The 19510-nt window shown below is 44.8% G+C and overlaps 2 protein-coding genes across 4 annotated transcripts in view; one reads left to right on the top strand and one right to left on the bottom strand.

Moving 5' to 3' along the window:
- LOC128928843 (uncharacterized) overlaps window positions 1-19510 on the top strand; it is a 51299-nt gene that overhangs the window by 18984 nt on the left and 12805 nt on the right. The gene's annotated exons all lie outside the window — the stretch shown is intronic.
- Window positions 17784-19510, bottom strand: part of BATF (basic leucine zipper ATF-like transcription factor) — a 28442-nt gene continuing 26715 nt past the window's right edge. Inside the window, exon 3 of one of the 2 annotated variants that reach the window (XM_002754125.5) lies at window positions 17784-18311. In XM_002754125.5, the coding sequence (XP_002754171.1) occupies window positions 18102-18311 (210 nt within the window). In that variant the 3' untranslated portion in view covers window positions 17784-18101. The remainder of the gene's footprint in view (window positions 18312-19510) is intronic. The other variant, XM_078335498.1, reaches the window with a different exon arrangement.

The following is a 19510-nucleotide window of genomic DNA, read 5'->3' as shown; positions in this document are numbered from 1 at the left end:
TAGGTTGAGGTAACTCCCCGCTGCCATAAAGGTCAAGAAAGCCACTGTGCTGACACAGGTCCTTCCCTGACAGCCTGTTTCACAGAGGCCCTTGAGTCATCACGTCTGGATGACTAGGCTGACAAAAACAAGGTTTCACAGTGTGAGTTGAATTGTGGGGGAGCGGGGCACAGCACAGAGCAGCGGAGTAGGAAGATCACTGCACTTGGAGTCTGAAGATCAGGGCTGAAGGCTCTTCTCAGTGAACTTGGATAGGTGTTTGGGCTTCAAATGAAATTAGACACTATTCACAATAGCAAAGAGATGGAATCCATCTAAATGCCCATCAGCTATAGACACAATAAAGAAAATGTGGTACACATATGCCATGGAATACTATGCTGCCATAAAAAAGAACAAGATCATGTCCTCTGCAGCAACATGGATGGAGCTAGAGACTATTACTCTGAGCGAACTAACACAGAAATGGAAAACCAAATACTGCATTTTCTCACTTATAAACGGGAGCTAAGGACACAAAGATGGGGACAGACACTGGGGCCTACTAGAGGGTAGAGGCGGGAGGAGGGTGAAATCTGAAAAACTACCTATCAGGTTCTATGTATATTACCGGGGTGATGAAATAATCTGTACACCAGACCCCTGTGATATGCAATTTACCTATATAACAAACATGTGCATGTATCCCTGAACCTCAAATAAAAGAAAAAAATGGGAAAAAAGGGAAATTAGAGGCTGCTGCTTACCATGTTACAGAGAGCTAGTAGGCACTCAGTGATTGGGACCGTGCAGGTGCAACATAGTTATCACCCTAGAACAGGATGTCGTCGACATCCTGTTCACTGCTACCTGGAGCGTCACAGTAAAATATCTGCAGAGCTTGTGTTTGGAAACCAGGCTGACGCCCAAGCCTGTGCAGATTTGCATTCCCAGTCACTCATCCAAACATCTCTTCAGAGCTATGCCTTGGGGTAGAGCGGGGAAGCCGGATGAGGTGCCAGCTTGCATCTAGAGGTTAATTCTCTGTATTCAAGCTTCTGCCCAAACAAGTGGTGGTTGGCTGCCTGGGGTAGATCTCACATGGTCCAGGTCTCTCTCAAGCTGGGAAGGGAGGATACAGGAGGGAGGGGAATGGAGGAGAGGGAGAAAAGTTGATCTCCGCAGTTCTCCATCACTAGGTGGCAGCACCAACCCGGGACTGCCATCCCGATGATCCTGGCTGTAATTCTGGAATTTGGAGAGTTCCCCAGGTGTACTTGAGCTTGCTAAATATAGCTCCAGCTTTGGAAGCATCACAAGAGAGGTTGAGTCCCATCTCCACATTTAGCTCTGTGACCTTGGGGAAACCATTTGGCCTCTTTTGAGTCTTTCTTTATCTGTAAAATGGGGATAATAATAATAGTTCCTAAATTGAGTGAACAGAAAATGAGATAATAAGTGGCAGCCACTGTCATCCCTGCCTCTAGCAAGATGACCCCTCACTCTTTCACACATCACTTTTATTTCGCACTATTTTTTCTTTCCAGAGTGCCCCTAATGCTTATTTAGAATGAGCGTGTATGTAGATGAACCCTTTGGGGTAGGGGAGTGAGGAGTCAGGAGGAAGGTCCATGGCGTGATTTTTTTAGAACAAACCCAACTTTTTATTTTCCTTCCCCTCCTTGAACCCATTCTCTTCCTCTTCATTTTCTTTGTTTTATCCTGGGATTTTGATTTACAAATATATGTTAACCATCTGCTCTGTGCAAAGCCCTGGCTAGGCAGAGACAGGTGGAGAAGAAAAGGGAGAGGCGAGCAGAGTTACAAGGACACACTGGAGAGTTCCTCCCTCTGAGGCCCTCACAGTTCCGTAGGTGCTAAGTTGATAGCCAGATGCTGTGCACCAGTGCAGTTGAACTGACTGTTCAAATATTAAAATATATACGTCTGGCTGTTGATAGCCCCTGCCCTAGTGCCCCTCCTTGCAGCAACACAGATGCATGCCTTTACCCTGCTCCAGCTCCAGCTCCAGCTCCATTCTGTCAGTGCCTGGCCTGAATTTCAAATATTGCCCTTTAGCAAACAGGCTGAGCCCCACGCAGAATAGACTGAAGAGGATTGGGAGTGAAACCTGGGGGCTGATTTGCAACTCCAGGTGGTGGTTTTCAAAGTAGAGCCTGGGGTTCCTGCCAGAAGCAGCAGTAGGTAGTATCCAGGTTGGGCAATCCAGAGGCTAGTGTGGTTCTGGCTGAATGCCCAGTTTCTTGTGGAGCACAGGACATTCTTGAACCCTTTCAGAAAGCAGTCTACTCCTGTTAGCCCCTGAGAATTAGAATCCAGTGCCCTGCCCCCTCACTACCTCTCTGGGAAACCCAGGTACAATGAATCACCATTTTTTGGTTTCACAATAGAAGCTTACTCTGGTTGACTTCAGCAGTAAATGAATGATTAGAAGGATGTGTGTGGCTCACAGAATTCAAAAGAAGCCCGGAGAACAAGGCTCAGAACAAGGCAGGAGCCAGGACAATTCTCCACCACAGGAATTCTCTTTCAGGTCAGGGCTTCACAGTTAGAGTAGAGGAGCTTCAAACATCTTTTGGGTCTTTCCTTAGCTCTGCTCAAAATCCAGATTCCCAGGAGTCTCATTGACCCAGTCTGGATCGCGTGGTTGTACCCTGGCCAGATAAGGCAAGGCACCTTGACTGACAGCTCTACACATGGAAAGGAAATGCAGATACTTTGTCAGAAGAAGGAGTAATACAGACTGGGTGTGCTGGCTCATGGCAGTAATCCCAGAACTTTGCAAGTAGGGGGTAGATCAGTTGAGGTCAGGAGTTCAAGACCAGCCTGGCCAACATGGTGAAACCCCATCTCTACTAAAAATATAAAAATTATACAGGTGTGGTGGCATGCACCTGTAATCCCAGCTACTCGGGAGGCTGAGGCAGAAGAATCACTTGAAGCTGGGAGGTGGAGGTTGCAGTGAGCTGAGATTGGTCCACTGGACTCCAGTCTGGGTGACAGAGTGAGATTCCATATCAAAGAAGAAGAAAGAAGAAAAAGAAATGGATTCTGGGGTGGGGGGAAGTGTGTGGGAGGTCACTCTAATCAGGTACATCTCACTTCTAGGTCACAATCCAGCAACATCCTGTCTTCAGCCCCAGGTGTTAGACACAGACAGAACTAGGTCCCCATTCTAGTAGTGCAGTGACCTTCCTGAAGGCCACAGATCATCCCAGTCAGTCCTGCTTCCTGGGGATTTAGGGCTCTTATGGCATTGTTACCCCACCCCCAAGGATAGACAATGAGACACAAACCTCAGAGGGAGCCACAGGTAACTTTAGTCACCGTCCAAACCAAAATGCCCAGCCTGAAGTAGACAAGGCTTGAGAACACATGAATGAATGAATTATTTATATTTATGATTAATTAATTTATCAAACCTATAAATATTACATATCTGCCCTGTTAGGCACCAGGAATACAGCAGTAAACAAGACACAGTCTCTGCCCTCACTCATGGGTTAGGGAATGGCCTGTCTGGACAACCATTTCACTGTCCACCATGAATCAACACTGGGGGTTTTGGGCATGATGTAAGTAGACATCTCGTCTTTGTTGTCATTGTTCAATGATTCCTGTGGTTTAAGTGTCTCCTCTGAAACTCATGTCAAAATTTGATTGCCGTTGTAACAGAGTTGAGAAGTGGGGCCTTTATATATATATATAAACTCAGTACATGTACACATATGTGTATACTCATATATATGCATATATGAGTATATATGTATATTTATATACAAATGTGTATACTCATCTAGATACATATGTATATAAGTACACACAAATACTCATATACATATATACTCAGTACATGTGCTGAGTTCATATATACCCCTATATACTCATATACATATATACATATATGAGTATGTATGTATACTCCTATACATATATATACTCATATAAAGATATATATACATATATGTATATGTATATAAGTATATATACTCACATTCATATATATACACTCATATAAAGATATATACACATATATGTATATGTATATAAGTATATATACTAACATTTATATATATACACTCATATAAAGATATATACACATATATGTATATGTATATAAGTATATATACTCACATTCATATATATATACTCATATAAAGATATATACACATATATGTATATAAGTATATATACTCACATTCATATATATATAATCATATAAAAATATATATACACATACATGTATATGTATATAAGTATATAAACTCACATTAATATATGTATATATACTCATAAAGATATATATACACATATATGTATATGTATATAAGTATATATACTCAAATTCATATATATATACTCATATAAAGATACATATACATAGATGTATATGTATATCAGTATATATACTAACATTCATTTATATATATACTCAGATAAAGACATATATACACAAATATGTATATGTATATAAGTATATATACTCACCTTCATTTATATATATACTCATATAAAGATATATATACATAGATGTATATGTATATCAGTATATATACTCACATTCATTTATATATATACTCAGATAAAGACATATATACACACATATGTATATGTATATAAGTATATATACTCACCATCATTTATATATATACTCATATAAAGATATATATACATAGATGTATATGTATATCAGTATATATACTCACATTCATTTATATATATACTCATATAAAGACATACATACACACATGTATATGTATATAAGTATATATACTCATATTCATTTATATATACTCATATAAAGATATATATATATACATAGATGTATATGTATATCAGTATATATACTCACATTTATTTATATATATACTTATATAAAGACATATATACACACATATGTATATGTATATAAGTATATATACTCACCTTCATTTATATATATACTCATATAAAGATATGTATATCAGTATATATACTCACATTCATTTATATATATACTCATATAAAGACATACATACACACATGTATATGTATATAAGTATATATACTCATATTCATTTATATATATACTCATATAAAGATATGTATATATACATATATGTATATGTATATCAGTATATATACTCACATTCATTTATATATATACTCATAAAGACATATATACACACATATGTATATGTATATAGGTATATATACTCACATTTATTTATATAGATACTCATAAACCCCCAGTGTTGATTCATGGTGGACAGTGAAATGTATATGTATATCAGATAGGCCATTCGCTAACCCATGAGTGAGGGCAGAGACTGTCTGTCTTGTTTACTGCTATATTCCTGGTGTCTAGCAGAGCAGATATGTAATGTTTATAGGTTTGATAACTTAATTAATTAATCATAAATATAAATAATTCATTCATTCATGTGTTCTCAAGCCTTGTCTACTTCAGGCTGGGCATTTTGGTTTGGACGGTGACTAAAGTTACCTGTGGCTCCCTCTGAGGTTTGTGTCTCATTGTCTATCCCTGGGGGTGGGGTAACAACGCCATAAGAGCCCTAAATCCCCAGGAAGCAGGACTGACTGGGATGATATGTGGCCTTCAGGAAGGTCACTGCACTACTAGAATGGGGACCTAGTTCTGTCTGTGTCTAACACCTGGGGCTGAAGACAGGATGTTGCTGGATTGTGACCTAGAAGTGAGATGTACCTGATTAGAGTGACCCCCACACAGAATCTATATATATATATATAGGTATATGTATATATATATATATATACACTCATACACATATATACTCAGTACATAGTACATGAGTGCATATATATACTCACATACATATACCTATATACATATATTTGCGTACATATATACATATATGTATATCCCTTCCTGTCTCTAAATATGTATGTGTTTCCCAGTCTTGGGTACTGCTATAGCTGCAGAAAATTGGTATTGAGAGCTGGGGCTGTTGTTACAACAAATACCTGAAAGCGGCTTTGAGTAGAGGCTGGGAGCGTTTGTAGGAACAGACTAGAAAAAGCCTGGCATGGACTAGAAAAACCCCTAACGTCATGAATGGGGCATTAAGATTAAAGATACAGTCTGTTGAGGGCTCAGAAGAAGACCCCATAACTAGGGAAAGTTAGAATCTTCTCACAGATTACGTAAGTGGTCGTGATTAGATTGTTGGTGGAAATCTGGACTCTGAAGCCATTCTGATGAGGTCTCAGATGGAAATGAGAAACAAGAGGGAAACTGGAGGGAAGGCCATCCTTGTTTTAAACTAGCAAAGACTGTGGCTGAATTGTGTCTAAGCCTGAGGGCTTTGTGAAATGTAGAATGTAAAGGCAATGAACTAGGCTATCTGGTAGAAGAGATATCTAAGCAGCAAAATATTTAGGCTGCTGCGTGGCTACTGTTAATAGCACACAGTGACATGTCAAACGAATGAATGACAGAGTTGCAATTTAGAATTAAAAGGGAAGCAAAGCAGAAGGATTTGGAAAATTTGCAGGCTGGCTATGTAAAGAGTGAGAAAGGAGAATACTAAGGGTGTGGCCAAGCCACTGTTTGCTAAGGATATTAATTATGACTGGAGAAAAGCAAGGAGATTTTCATCAAAACAATGGAAGAGTGACCCCAAAGACATTTCGGAGATCCTCAAGGCTGCCTCCACATCACAGGCCCAGAACTGTAAGAGGACAGAATGGTTTAGAGGGACGGGCCTGAGGTTCCCTCCGGAGGCTCACTGCCCAGAGCCACCTCAGGTCGCTGTTCCCTGAATTTCAGCATAGTGCCCCTCAGCCCTTCCAGCTGTGGTTCAAGCAGGCCTGGGTGCTCTAGAAAAAATAGGCAGTAAGCCTTCATGGCAAACATTTGGTGTTAAGTCTGCAGGTATGCAAAATGCATGGCTTCCTCTGCTTACATTTCAAAGGATGTCATGGGTCACCTGCAAGCCCAAGTAGAAACCTGCTTCAGGGGCAGAGTCACCTCAGAGAGTCCCCACTAGGGCAATGCCAAGTGAAAATGTGGGGTTGGAGACACAGCAGTTTGAATGTGCCCTCTAAAACTCATACTGAAATTTAATTGCCATTGAGACAGTGTTGAGAGGCAGGACCTCTAAGAGGTGATTAGCTCATGAGGGCTCCACTCTCATGAATAGATTAATGCCATTATCACAGGAATGAGTTGATTGTTGCAGGAATTAGTTCCTGGAAAAAAAAAAACAAAAAACGTCGAGTTTGGTCTATTTCCCTCACTCATGTGCTCACCTCTGCCTCCCACATTTCTGCCATGCTCTTGGACTGCCCAGCCTCCAGAACTGTGAGAAATAAATTTCTTTTCTTTATAAATTACTCAGCCTGTGGTATTCTGTTATAGCAGTACATAGGTCGTGTTTGTGTTTGTAGTGGGTGGAGGCATGGAGGCAAGCCAATCAGCTTCTATTACCATGAAAGCAGGACTTGGATTAATAGAAAATAGGCTGATAAGGGTGGGCTGAGGCAGATCTATTTCTACAGGGCCCTGTGCAGGACTCCAGCCTGCTTCTACTTTGATCCTGGTCTTTCCCTCTGTCTAATAGGTGACAGCTAGACACAGACTAAAAGCTAAATAAAAGTGTGACTGAGGAGACACAGTTCACTGCCCTAGCCTCCTCCAGCCCCACCTGGGACACTATCCCCAATATCTACCATTTTCACAAGAACACATCCCTTCCTTGATTCCTGCTCTTAAAAATCTGATTGATTCTTTTTTTTGAGAGAGTCTTGCTCTGTCGCTCAGGCTGAAGTGCAGTGACACAATCCTGGCTCACTGCAACCTCCGCCTCCCAGGTTCAAGCAATTCTCCTGCCTCGGCCTCCTGAGAAGATAGGATTATGGGCACCCAAGTAGATGGGATTACAGGTGCTCATATCAGGCCTGGCTAATTTTTTTTGTATTTGTAGTAGAGATGGGGTTTCCCCATGTTGGCCAGGCTGGTGATTCACTCGCCTGAGCTTCCCAAAGTGCTAGCATTACAGGCATGAGCCACTGAACCCGGCCGACTCTTATTTTTTATATCTCGATTGAACATTTATTTTGTCACTTGTATTCCATTGTCAAAATAATAATTGGCTTGAATTTTAAATTCCTAGAAGGCAGGCACTATGTTCCATCCCTCCATCCACTTATTCATTCAGCCAATGAATATTTATCAAATTTCGACTCCATGGTAGGCTCTTTACTACTGTGCAAGGGGCTGAGAATACAAAGGTGAGCAAAACAGATGCAATCCCTGACATTATAGAACGGATGGTCCAGTCATGCTAACCAAATAACCACATAGATAAATGTACAACTTCAGTCTGTGTCAATGGCTATACAGGATGAGTATGTGGTGCTATGAAACTATTTGAAATTGGGGTTCTGATCTAGCCTGGGAATCAAGCAAAATTTCTCCAAGCTGATATTTGAAGAAAAGGTAGGAGTGAATAAGGTGGAAGGGCAAGAGCATTTCAGTTAGGGCTGAGCAGAATGAGCAAGGCTCTTGGGCTGGAGGGAGCACATCGATATTTGGGGAAGAGACAGATGCCAGTGCAGAGGAAAAGAGGATGATATGAAGTGAGCTGGAGGGCAGAGGGTGCAAGGTCTCCAGTGTCCCCACTAAGGATTGAGTCTTCATCTTATAATCATCCTGAGTAACTCATAAACCTCAATCACACTCTGCACCAGTAGTCAATGGTGACATTTTATGTGAATAATGCTGACTTCACTTAGAGAAAGCTGTGCTCATGGAGGTTGGGGTGGAGAGAATTGACGTGGTGCTAATCTGACTCACAGCCTAATTCACTGCTCCCATGGCCCAAATATGAAGAGCCGATCTCTAGGAATGGGGATCTATGTGTATGTCTGCAAGTTGCAAAATGATTGGTAAAGTTTGGTGTCTTCAAGTGCCACAAGACAGAGAAAGAAGATAAGATGCTTTTGGCTGGGTGCAGTGACTCACACCTGTAATCCCAGCACTTTGGGAGGCTGAGGAAGGCCGATAACTTGAGTCCAGGAGTTCAAGACTAACCTGAGCAACACGGTGAAACTCTGTCTGTATTTGAAACACACACACACACACACACACAAAATTAGCTGGGCATGGTGGCACTCACTGGTAGTTACAGTTACTCAAGAAGTTGAGGTGGGAGGATTGCTTGAGCCCAGGAGGTTGAGGCTACAGTGAGCCATGCACTCTAGCTTTGTTGCTAGAACAAGGCCATGTCTAAAAAAAAGATGCTTTTAACTTTCCAGACATGCATGCTGCTATAGTTTGGATGTTTGCCCCACCAAACCTCAAGTTGAAATTTGATCCCAATGTCAGAGGTTGGGTATTAATGGGAGGAGTTTGGGTCATGGGGTAGACTCCTCATGAATAGATGAATGTTCTCCCTGGGGCAGGGGGTGAGTGAGTACTCACTCTATTAGTTCCCACAAGAGCTGGTTGTTAAAAAGATCCCAGTCCTTCCATCCTATCTTGCTCTCTCTTGCGTCCTCTCTCACTGTGTGATCTCTGCACACGTGTGCTCCCCTTCATCTCTACCACAAGTGGAGACAGCTGAGGCCCTCACTGGACGCTGGATCTTCCAGCCAGCAGAACCGTAGAGCCAAATAAACCGTTTCCATGTATAAGTCACCCAGTCTCAGGTATTCTTTTATAGCAACACAAATGGATTAAGACAGATGCTTTATTGAGAAAATGAAAAGATGAAATTTCATGAATGCTTATAGGCCTCCAAACTTCAGTATCTATACTCTATTTTTGTCAAGCTTTATTAATTTAAATATATAAAAATATTATTATATTTATATATAAAATATATATTTCTATGTTATAATACATTATATATAAATATTGCTTAAACATATATATTTTTTAAGCAAAAGAAGAGTAAAGCCAATCTTGGGTTTGGATAACATAGAAGTCTTATTTATCTCTGTGATGTAACATCTTGTTACAGTCTTTTTTCTTTTTTAAAAAATAATGTTGGGCATTTTAGGCTTCAGAGGCAGGCCATAGGAAACAAAATTTATCTCTTGGACTCTTCTCTGCCATTCTCTCGCTAGTGCAAAGCAGAACTCTAATCTTCTCCACTTTTCTGATTGTGGTCATAAGACCCTCATTTCAGAAGCAGTCCTGTTCCATGCACTGAAGGAAGGATGCTACACACAGAGGCCAAAAAGAACCCGCACAGACAGGCCTCGCTGGGTTTCTCCACTTAGCCTATTAGTATTAGATCATATGACCTAATACTAGATCATGTGATTGGACCCTTTTTGTCCAATCACATTTCTACACGTTTGTCAATCATGGCTCTCCAGTGAAGTCTCCGTAAAAGAACTAAGAGGACACAGTTTGGGGGAGGTTCTGAATAGCTGAACGCATGAAGATTCCTGTAGGATGACACACCCAAGGAAGGCATGGAAGCTCTGCACCCCACCCCCATACCTCACCATACGCGTCTCATCTGTATCCTTTGCAATATCCTTTATAATAAGCCAGTAAATGTATTTCCCTGAGTTCTGTGAGACATTCTAGCACATTTATCCAATCCAAAGAGGGGGTCGTGGGACCCTAACTTGAAGCCAGTTGGCCAGAAGTTCTGGATGCCTAGACTTGTGACTAACATCTGAAGTAGGTGGAATCTTGTGGGATTAAGCCCTCAACCGGTGGGACCTGATGCTATCTCTAGGCAGATAGTGTCAGAACTGAATTGGAGGATACCCAGCTAGTGGCCGCTACAGAACTGATTGCTTGCTTGGGGTATGGGGAAAACGCCCCACATTTGGTCACAGAAGTCTTCCGTGTTGATTGCAGGATGGTTTGAGAGCAGAGGAAAAACAGTTTGAATTTTTGCCTCCCAAACTCTCTTACTCCTTTGTTCCTTATCTTCTATGCACATTAAAAAGCACAATGCAAAGCACTACTCATAGCGGTCAAGACAGGGAATCAACCCAAGCCTTCACCAACAGGTAAAGATAAAATGTGGTGTCTACACACAATGCAATGTTATTTAGCCATGAAAAAGAATGAAATCCTGTCATTTGCAGAAACATAGATGAGTCTGGAGGACGTTATGTTGAGTGTAATAAGCCAGACACAGGAAGATAAATACCGCATGTTCTCACTCACGTACAGAAGCTAAAGAAGTTAATCTCATAGAAGCAGAGTGTGGAATAGTGGTTACTGGAGGCTGGGAAGGCAGGGTAGAGAGGAGGGAAAAATAATGAGAGATGGTTAAAGAACACTAAATGACAGCTAGATGAGAGGAGTATGTCCTAGTGTCCTAGCACGGATGGGTGACTACAGTTAGCAGTGATTTAGTGTGTGTTTTCAAATAGCTGGAAGAGTGGATTTTGAACGTTCCCAACACAAAGCAATGATGCACGTTTAAGATGACGGATACGCCGATTACCCTGATTTGATCTTTACACATTTCATGTGTGGAAACATCACTCTGGACCCCACAAATATGTACCATTATGTGTCAGTTTTTAAAAAGCGCCAATGTGGAAAACAAGCCAATGTTTACATATGGTTTACATTAACTAGAGTGGTGTTTGCCAAGCTACTAGTTTTTAGCATTAAAAAAAGTAGGTTCACTTCTTTGTGGAACTAAATTTATTTGCAAAGGAATATGTATGTCATTATAATAAACAGAAAACCATTAAACTTATTAAAATAAAGATGAACCAACTAAGATAAAATAAGTTTTATTCATGGCTCATCTCAAGTCATCTTGTATTCCAGCTGGATTTTGAAAAATGGGTGGTATTTCAGAAGCTAATGTGGCGTGACAAAGTCGTGCTTCTCATGCTGCTTCTGTTAAGATCACCAGGGAGGCTGATTAAAACTGAAGAGTCGGCCGGGCGTGGTGGCTCACACCTGTAATCCCAGTACTTTGGGAGGTTGAGGAGGGTGGATCACCTGAGGTCAGGAGTTCAAGACCAACCTGGTCAACGTGGTGAAACCCTTCTCTACGAAAAATGCAAAAAATTAACTGGGCATGGCGCGGGCACCTGTAGTCCCAGATATTCAGGAGGCTGAGGCAGGAGAATTGGTTGAACCTGGGAGGTGGAGGTTGCAGTGAGCCAACAGCCCCAAGATTGTGCCACTGCACTCCAGCCTGGGTGACAAGAGAGAGACTGTGTCTCAAAAAAAAAAAAAAAAAAAAAAAAGAAGGGTCATGGTCCCCACCTGAAGAACTACTGAAAAGATGAATGAGAGAGATTCTAGACGGAGGAAATGGTGCATAAACAAAAGCTTAGAGAAAGGAAAGTGCAAGATTCAGTGAAGGATGCAGCTGTTTCAGCCTGGTCAGTACACAGGGTTTGTTTCTGAGAGACGGATGGACAAGGGTGTCAGGGTAGGTTGGTGTTAGGGTAAAAACACCAGGACCAGCCGCAGGGTGCTCCACCTCTGCATTACTGACGTTTGGGGCTGGCTTATTCTTTGCGGGGGGCTGCCCTGTGCATTGCAGCATGTTCAGCAGCAGCAGCCCGGGCCTCTTCCCACTAGATGCCACTAGCAGCTCTCTCCCAAGCTGTACCAACTAAAAATATCTCCAGGCCTTGCCAAATATCTTGGGGAGCGGGGAGGATCCCCCCAGTTAGGAACCACTGAGCTAGGGGAATTGTTTAAATTCCTTATTTTGTTGTTTGTCCCATTGGCTCCCGCATTAGACAGAATTGAGTTAAGCTGCACTTAGAAAACCCAACTCGTGGTGCTGTAACCAAATAAACTCTTCTCTGCTTTCACTTAGAAGTTGAGAGATGGGCCACTCGGAGCTTCTGTCATCTTCACACTTCTGCAGGGCAGTAGAGCGGGACTCAGTCTCAAAAATGAAAACCCACAAGATTTCTCTTTCCCTCCCATCCCATCTCCCACTCCTCTGGTACCCACAATGAGGTTGGTGCCATCACATGTCATTCCCATGGAAAGAATTGCATTAAATATCTCCTCTGCACACTTGCTAGAAAGCCTAGATTGCTATCATGAAAACTCCCTCCTTTGGGTCAAGCGTTACTCTCCCTGGGCATCTCTCTCTTTTTGGAGACAGGGTCTCACTTCCTGCTTTGTTGCCCAGGCTGGAGTGCAGTGATGCAGTCATAGCTCACTAGAGCTTTGCCATTCTAGGCGTCTCTTAAAGTGCCAGTCCTTTCTGGCAGAAACACAAGAGTATTACATCTTTACTACCTTGGTGTTGATCTTAGTTCAGTAACCCTTTCTCCCCCTCGGAATTCCTGGGCAGCTTTGGGGCACTGAACCCTTGGGGAAGAAAGGAGAAGAATAGTGGTAGTTTCTCTGTCCTCAAGAGAAGTGGGGCATCCAGTGGTCTCACCTCCTTTCCCATAAAGCCACAACTGTAGCATCAGCTGGAGGTATTAATAAACGTTGCTGGTAAGTTTTGGTCCAGCAGACGGCAACCTCATGACCTTTGAGTTGACTTTGCCTCCCTTTCTCTCCCCACCCACACTTCTCATCCTGAGGACTGAAGATCTGGCTTTCTCGTAATTTGCTCTGACACTCACTCAGGGAATGACACTGCTAGTAAGAGACAAAGGCAGAGGACAGCAGGTGGGGAACTAACAATCCCCAGGACCCCTCATTTCAATGTGACAGGTGTTGATAACGCTGTCTTGTGCCTATTTCTTGCTACACAGGGTCTTCCCATAGCCTGGGATTTTCCAGGAGACAATACTGACCTAGATCAGAATAAGAAATGGGCAGGTCTCTGCAGTGCCACCCTCAGGCCTGGACAAAAGAGGTCTCTGCTCTGAACTCTCCACAATACAGGGACCAGCACTGGCCTTCCTCCTGCTCCGCTCCTTTTGTTGGGGCAAAAAATCCTTAGACCTAAGGAGACACCTACCTAGAACCCCATGTCCCCCCTTTAGACTGTGCCCCACATTCCAAGGACACCAGAATCCCCTGAGTAACTGGCCCTGGGCTGGCTTCCCGGATCTGAAGGCTTTTCCCTGGATACTTCTTCCCGAGGGTGGACCAGACCACTGGCATGTGCATCTCTGACCCCAAGGGGTGGGTCCCGTGGGGGTGAATGTGGATGGAATCTGGTCTTCCAGGCTGCTGTGTCCACCAACATGACTGGAAGCCGCTGTGGTACAGGAAGAACCAAGGCAGGGACAAGAAAAGGACAAGCTGCAGTCTGGGTGATGCTGCTTCCTCACTACCTGTGCGGACGTGAAATTTTGAAGTGTCTAAGATTTCTGAGTCAAACCTGGCCTTTCAGGTTGGGATGAAGGTATCCTTGTCAAGGAAGAAGGAGAGAATGTGTTTTATTAGCAGCTTGTAAGCTTGATTTATAACATTTAAGTACTTGTATTTAGACACATGGGTTGGATGTGGTGGCTCCTACCCGTAATTCCAACATTTTGGGAGGCTGAAATGGGAAGATGGCTTGAGGCCAAGAGTTCAAGATCAATCTGGGCAACATAATGAGACCCTATATCTACAAAAAAAAAAAAAAAAAAAAGAAAGAAAAAAAAAGTTAGCCAGGTGTGGTGGCATACACCTGAGGTGGGAGGATCACTTGAGCCCAGGAGGTTGAAGCTGCAGTGAGCTAGGATAGCAGCACTATACTCCAGCCTGGGTAACAGAACAAGACCCTGTCAGAAGTGAAAGAAGAAAAGAAAAGAAAGAGAAAGAAAGAAATGAAGAAAAGAGGGAAAGAGGGAAGGAGGGAGGGAGGGAAGAAGGGAAGGAAGGAAGGAAGAGAAGGAAGGAGAGAGGGAGGAAGGGAGGGAAGGAAGGAAAGAAGGAAGGAGAGAAGGAAGGAGGGAGGAAGGGAAAGGAGAAAAAAAAGAACTGAGAGGTTTCATGTAGAAATTCTGATTTTGGGTTTTCTTGACAAACTGGAAGACATGGCAACCCTAGGCCTAAATTCCCACGTGGCAGCATGGGAGAGAACTGAATGACAGGCAGCTGTACACTCACCTTAGTTTGCCACACTCTCCACCACTCCCAATTGCCCTACATCCAGTGGGTTCCATGCTTTCACAGTGCCTGCCTGGGTAGAAGGCATTTGAGTGTGGGTCAGCTGGCCCATCTGCCTGAGGGAGCCATCCCTGCCATGGGTAGAAGGCTGGGACAGAGCCCGGTTAGTGAAACATCGAAGGTTAAAGTTATGGATGTTCATATTTCCATTCATGACTGCCTCTCCAATTTCCCTGTGTGGAGATGAAGTCAGCCTTGGCACTAGCCTCAGGCTCAGCTGTCTGCTACCTCTGTGGGGCTGACTAGAAAGGAGAAGTGGAACTGCCTGGGTTCAGTAGAAAGTGGAGAATGAAAGGGGAAGAAAAGTCCTTGCCGAGAGATGGGAACAGTGCACGTGAGCTCTGGTTTTCTAGTTCTGGCCCTGAGTGTCATTCAGAAGATGCCGGCACAGGTCATGTGCCTTCTATGGGGGTTTCTGGGGGAAAATCACAGTGCCAGAGCATGAGTGTAGAGAAAATTCTCTGATTAGAAGAAAGCTTGCCCACAGGAGGCCAGGCCCTGGCAGAGATAGTGGCAGAGAAAACTGGACTCAAAGTTCTGTGTCTTTAGGCGGTGAAAGGCCAGGCGCCCTGGCTCATGCCTCTAGTCCCAACACCTTGGGAAGCTGAGGTGGGAGGATTGGATCGCTGGAGCCTGGGAAGTCAAGGCTGCAGTGAGCCATGATCACACCACTGCACTCTAGCCTGGTCGACAGAGTGAGACATGTCTCAGAAAAAAAAAAAGAAAAGAAAAAACAATGAATTCTATTTAATGACTGCAACATCTGAAGTGACGATCAGCTTCTTTGCTCTTCCTGTTAACAGAGGTTTGGGAAAGAACGCCTGACGGAGCATTAGCTACCAAAACCCAGATTCCAAAGGAAATTGATGAGAAAGCTCCTCCTCGTGACACATCTGCCCAGTGCACATGGAGGCTCTGCACTGAAAGGGGATCCTCTTTTGCCAAGTTTCGCTGGGAGACCAAAGGTTACACTGCAAGTTTCTGCACTGGGAGAAATGCCAGCACTCAGGGCAGGCCTTCTGTGCTGTCTTCCCAGGCTCTGAATTACGGGGCTCAGCCGAGTGTCCACACCCTAGGCATCCATGGGCACCAGCTTCACTGGTGAGAGCCCCAAAGATTGCAGTGTGTGGTCAGAGGCTGTTGGGCTGGCTCCTCCCAAGGGGCTGTGACTGCACCACCTGCTGGGATGTAGCTCTTCCAAATTCTATGGAGTTGAATCATCACAACAGCCCGACACTGGCATCATCTGAGGGGGCAGGAGAGACATGCACAGGGGAGGTCTAGTGTTGAAACTTGGCCGCAAACCAGTCAGAGTGGTTGGCCAGTGGGTTCAGAGGGCACTGACACGGGGAAGCAGGCCTTCTCTTCCCCTCTCCTGTCACCCCATGAGGGCTGCCACTGGGGAGGTAGCAGGCAGAGGCTGTCCCTCTGAAGGGCAAATGGATGAGACTGAGGGTAGTGGCTGGAGCTCAATCAGGCAGGCAGGCACCTGGCACAGTGATCCCTGTGGTTTTTGTCCCCAGCTGGCTCAGCAGAAGCTGTGCGTGGCCAGGCCCTGCGGCACCCATTGCTTGTGGGCAGTGGCGTGGGGAAGGCTGTGTCAAGGAGGCCAGCGGGCACTCAGCCTGGGGATCTCTGAGGCGCAGCAGGGTAGAGTGGCTGGTTTCAGGCTCTGTCAAACTTAAGATGACCCTGTGTTCCCTGAGCCATGTGTTGCCCTCAAAGTGCTCAAATGGCAGCCTGTGGAGTCCTGCGGGGACAGGCCAAGTCCTGTGCTCTGTGTCACTGCCTTCTAAGGGAGGTGGAGTCTCCAGCAGGACACTCAGGCCACTGGCAGAGAAGTCCCTGTGGATCCAAGCTGCATGTTGGAGGATCCAAGTCCCTGTGGATCCTTGAGAGCATGAGGAGGGCACCGCCTTCCATGTGAGGTGCAGCCTGGCACAGGACCTGGTCAAAGCACCGAAGGACTTGGCTGTCTGGACAGAGCCAGAAGGCTGGGTGAGTGGAGTCATGATTGGGAGATGAGAAGGTCATCTTGACTTGGCACTTCACCAGGTGATGCCATCCTGCACTAGGCCTTCTCCTAGACGAGGGGACGACCCACTGATGGTCTAGAAAGCAGTAAGGAATGGAAAGTGGGAGGTCACAGTGAGGGGAGCATGGGAGGGCAACCCAGAAGACACCTAGGCTGGGTGCGGTGGCTCACATCTGTCATCCCAACACTTTGGGAGGCCCAGGAGGGCAGATCACTTCAGGTCAGAAGTTCGAGACCAGCCTGACCAACATGGTGAAACCTTGTCTCTAATAAAAATACAAAAATTAGCTAGGCGTAGTGGCGTGTGCTGGTAGTCTCAGCTGGGAGGGAGGCTGAGGCCGGAGGGTCTCTTGAAACCTGTGAGTTGGAGGTTGAAATGAGTGGAGACTGTGTCACTGTAGTCCAGCCTGGGTAACAGAGCTGAGAGACTCTGAAGAAGAGGAAGAGGAACAAGAAGGAGGACGAGGAGAAGAAAGAGAAAGAGAAGGGGAAGAGGAAGAAGAAGGAGAGGCAGAGGAAGAAGACACCTAGAGGAAGGAATTGAAAGCTTCCCAAATAGATCAACAAATCATGGAAAAGCAGACCTGTTAGTGGAGTCCCTGGAGCTCTTTGAGGGTACTAGAGCCCAAAACAAAGAAGATTCCAACACCGCACAATTTAGACTGTCAAGGGACAGGGTGAAAGAGGGAAACCAACCCAACAGACTGGTTTATTTTAAAGCATTTATTTAGAAAAATAACCCTTCCCTGCCTGCCTTGCTCTGTGACATGAGACTTGGGTGTCTTGCCTGATATTCTTCTGGATTGGGCCTCCAACCTAGAGTGGAGTCCAGCACAGGCCCCCCGAAATGCTGCGGCACTGCTGGGAGGCCTCACACCCTTCCAGTCGTGACAGTCCCTGTGTTCGATCCTTGTCCGGGCCTCTGTCTCTGGGTCTCCAGGTGGACAGGGGCCTCTGCGGGATGGGTGCAGCACTGCCACAGTCTGTGTGTCCCTCCCGAGACTCTGCTCTCTCCCCATTGGAAGCTCAGGGCTGGAAGCGCGGGGAGCTGACATGAGGTTGGTGGAAGGCATGGGCGCTGTACACCACCTCAGGGGGCGAGGGTGTGCTGGCGGCCAGCACCGAGCACAGGGGCTCGTGGCTGCTCAGCACCGACGTGAAGTACTTCAATTCCTCCGTGAGCTGCTTGATCTCCTTGCGCAGAGCCGCGTTCTGTTTCTCCAGGTCTTCGCTCTCCTGTAGGGATCAGCACAGCAGATTAATGTCAGGGAAGGTGGCAAAGTGGGTGGGGTGTGGAGGGATGCAGGAGGAGGGCCCAGATTCATTGTTCACTAGCACAGCCATGGAGAAGGGTGTCAGAGAATTTTCCTGCACGTGTGAATGTGTGCACAAGTGCATATATGTTCTTAGGTGTGTATGGGCGTGTTTATATAAGCACATGGGTTGGTGTGCGTGTGTACACATAGATAGGAGGCTGAACCACGTGAAGCTCCTGATATTTGTGTGCTGTGACCTGTAAAATAGCAATTTCACATGGTTCAACCTGATAGAGGAGTGCATGTGAGTGTGCTCATCTTCGTGCATGTATGCAGGGATGTCTGTGGGGGTGTCTGTGGGTGGGGGGTGGTGGGAATACAGCAAGGGAAAGAGCTGGCGGGCCAGATCCTAAGGAACTGGAAAGTAGTTCGTGAGAATGTCTTACACCAGTTTCACTTTTTCCCACTCTGTTATGCTGTGTGTTCTCCAAATGTTCCTGGGGTCTGCATTTCATCTTACAAATATAGTCACTGGATACTCGTCTGCTGCACCCAGATTTTAGAATGCTCAGGGTCGTTTTAAATATTAAATGGGGCCAGGCAGGGTGGCTCATGCCTGTAATCCTAGCACTTTGGGAGGCCGAGGCAGGTGGATCACCTGACGTCAGGAGTTCAAGATCAGCCTGGCCAACATGGCTAAACACGTGTCTAAAAAAAAAAAAAAAAAAATTAGCCATGTGTGGTGGCAGGTGCCTGTAATCCCAGCTACCTGGGAGGCTGAGGCAAGAGAATAGCTGGAACCCGGGAGGTGGAGGTTACAGTGAGCCAAGATGGTGCCACTGCACTCCAGCCTGAGTGACAGAGCGAGACTCCATCTCAAAAAAATTAAATAAATAAATAAATAAATACGAAATGGTCAAAGTCTGCCACAACATTCTGTTCCACCCTGTCTGGCCCAGCAGAGACCCTGTCTGACAGCACTCTGGGTGTATCCCAAGACCGTGAGCTTCTCCTTTTTCTGGAAACTCTTTTCCCTGTTGCTTTGGGGAACCATCAGATACATGGTAATCAGGAAGATGCCTGCTAAGAGGTGCTGATTTCTGATCACATCATTAATTAATCAACAATTGCAATCTGGTAATTAGCATTTACTGAAAAGCAATCCCATCTTCAGAAAGC

This window comes from Callithrix jacchus, chromosome 8 (genome assembly GCF_049354715.1).
Source record: "Callithrix jacchus isolate 240 chromosome 8, calJac240_pri, whole genome shotgun sequence".
Classification (NCBI taxonomy): Eukaryota; Metazoa; Chordata; class Mammalia; order Primates; family Cebidae; genus Callithrix; species Callithrix jacchus.
This window is presented reverse-complemented; position numbering and strand designations above follow the sequence as displayed.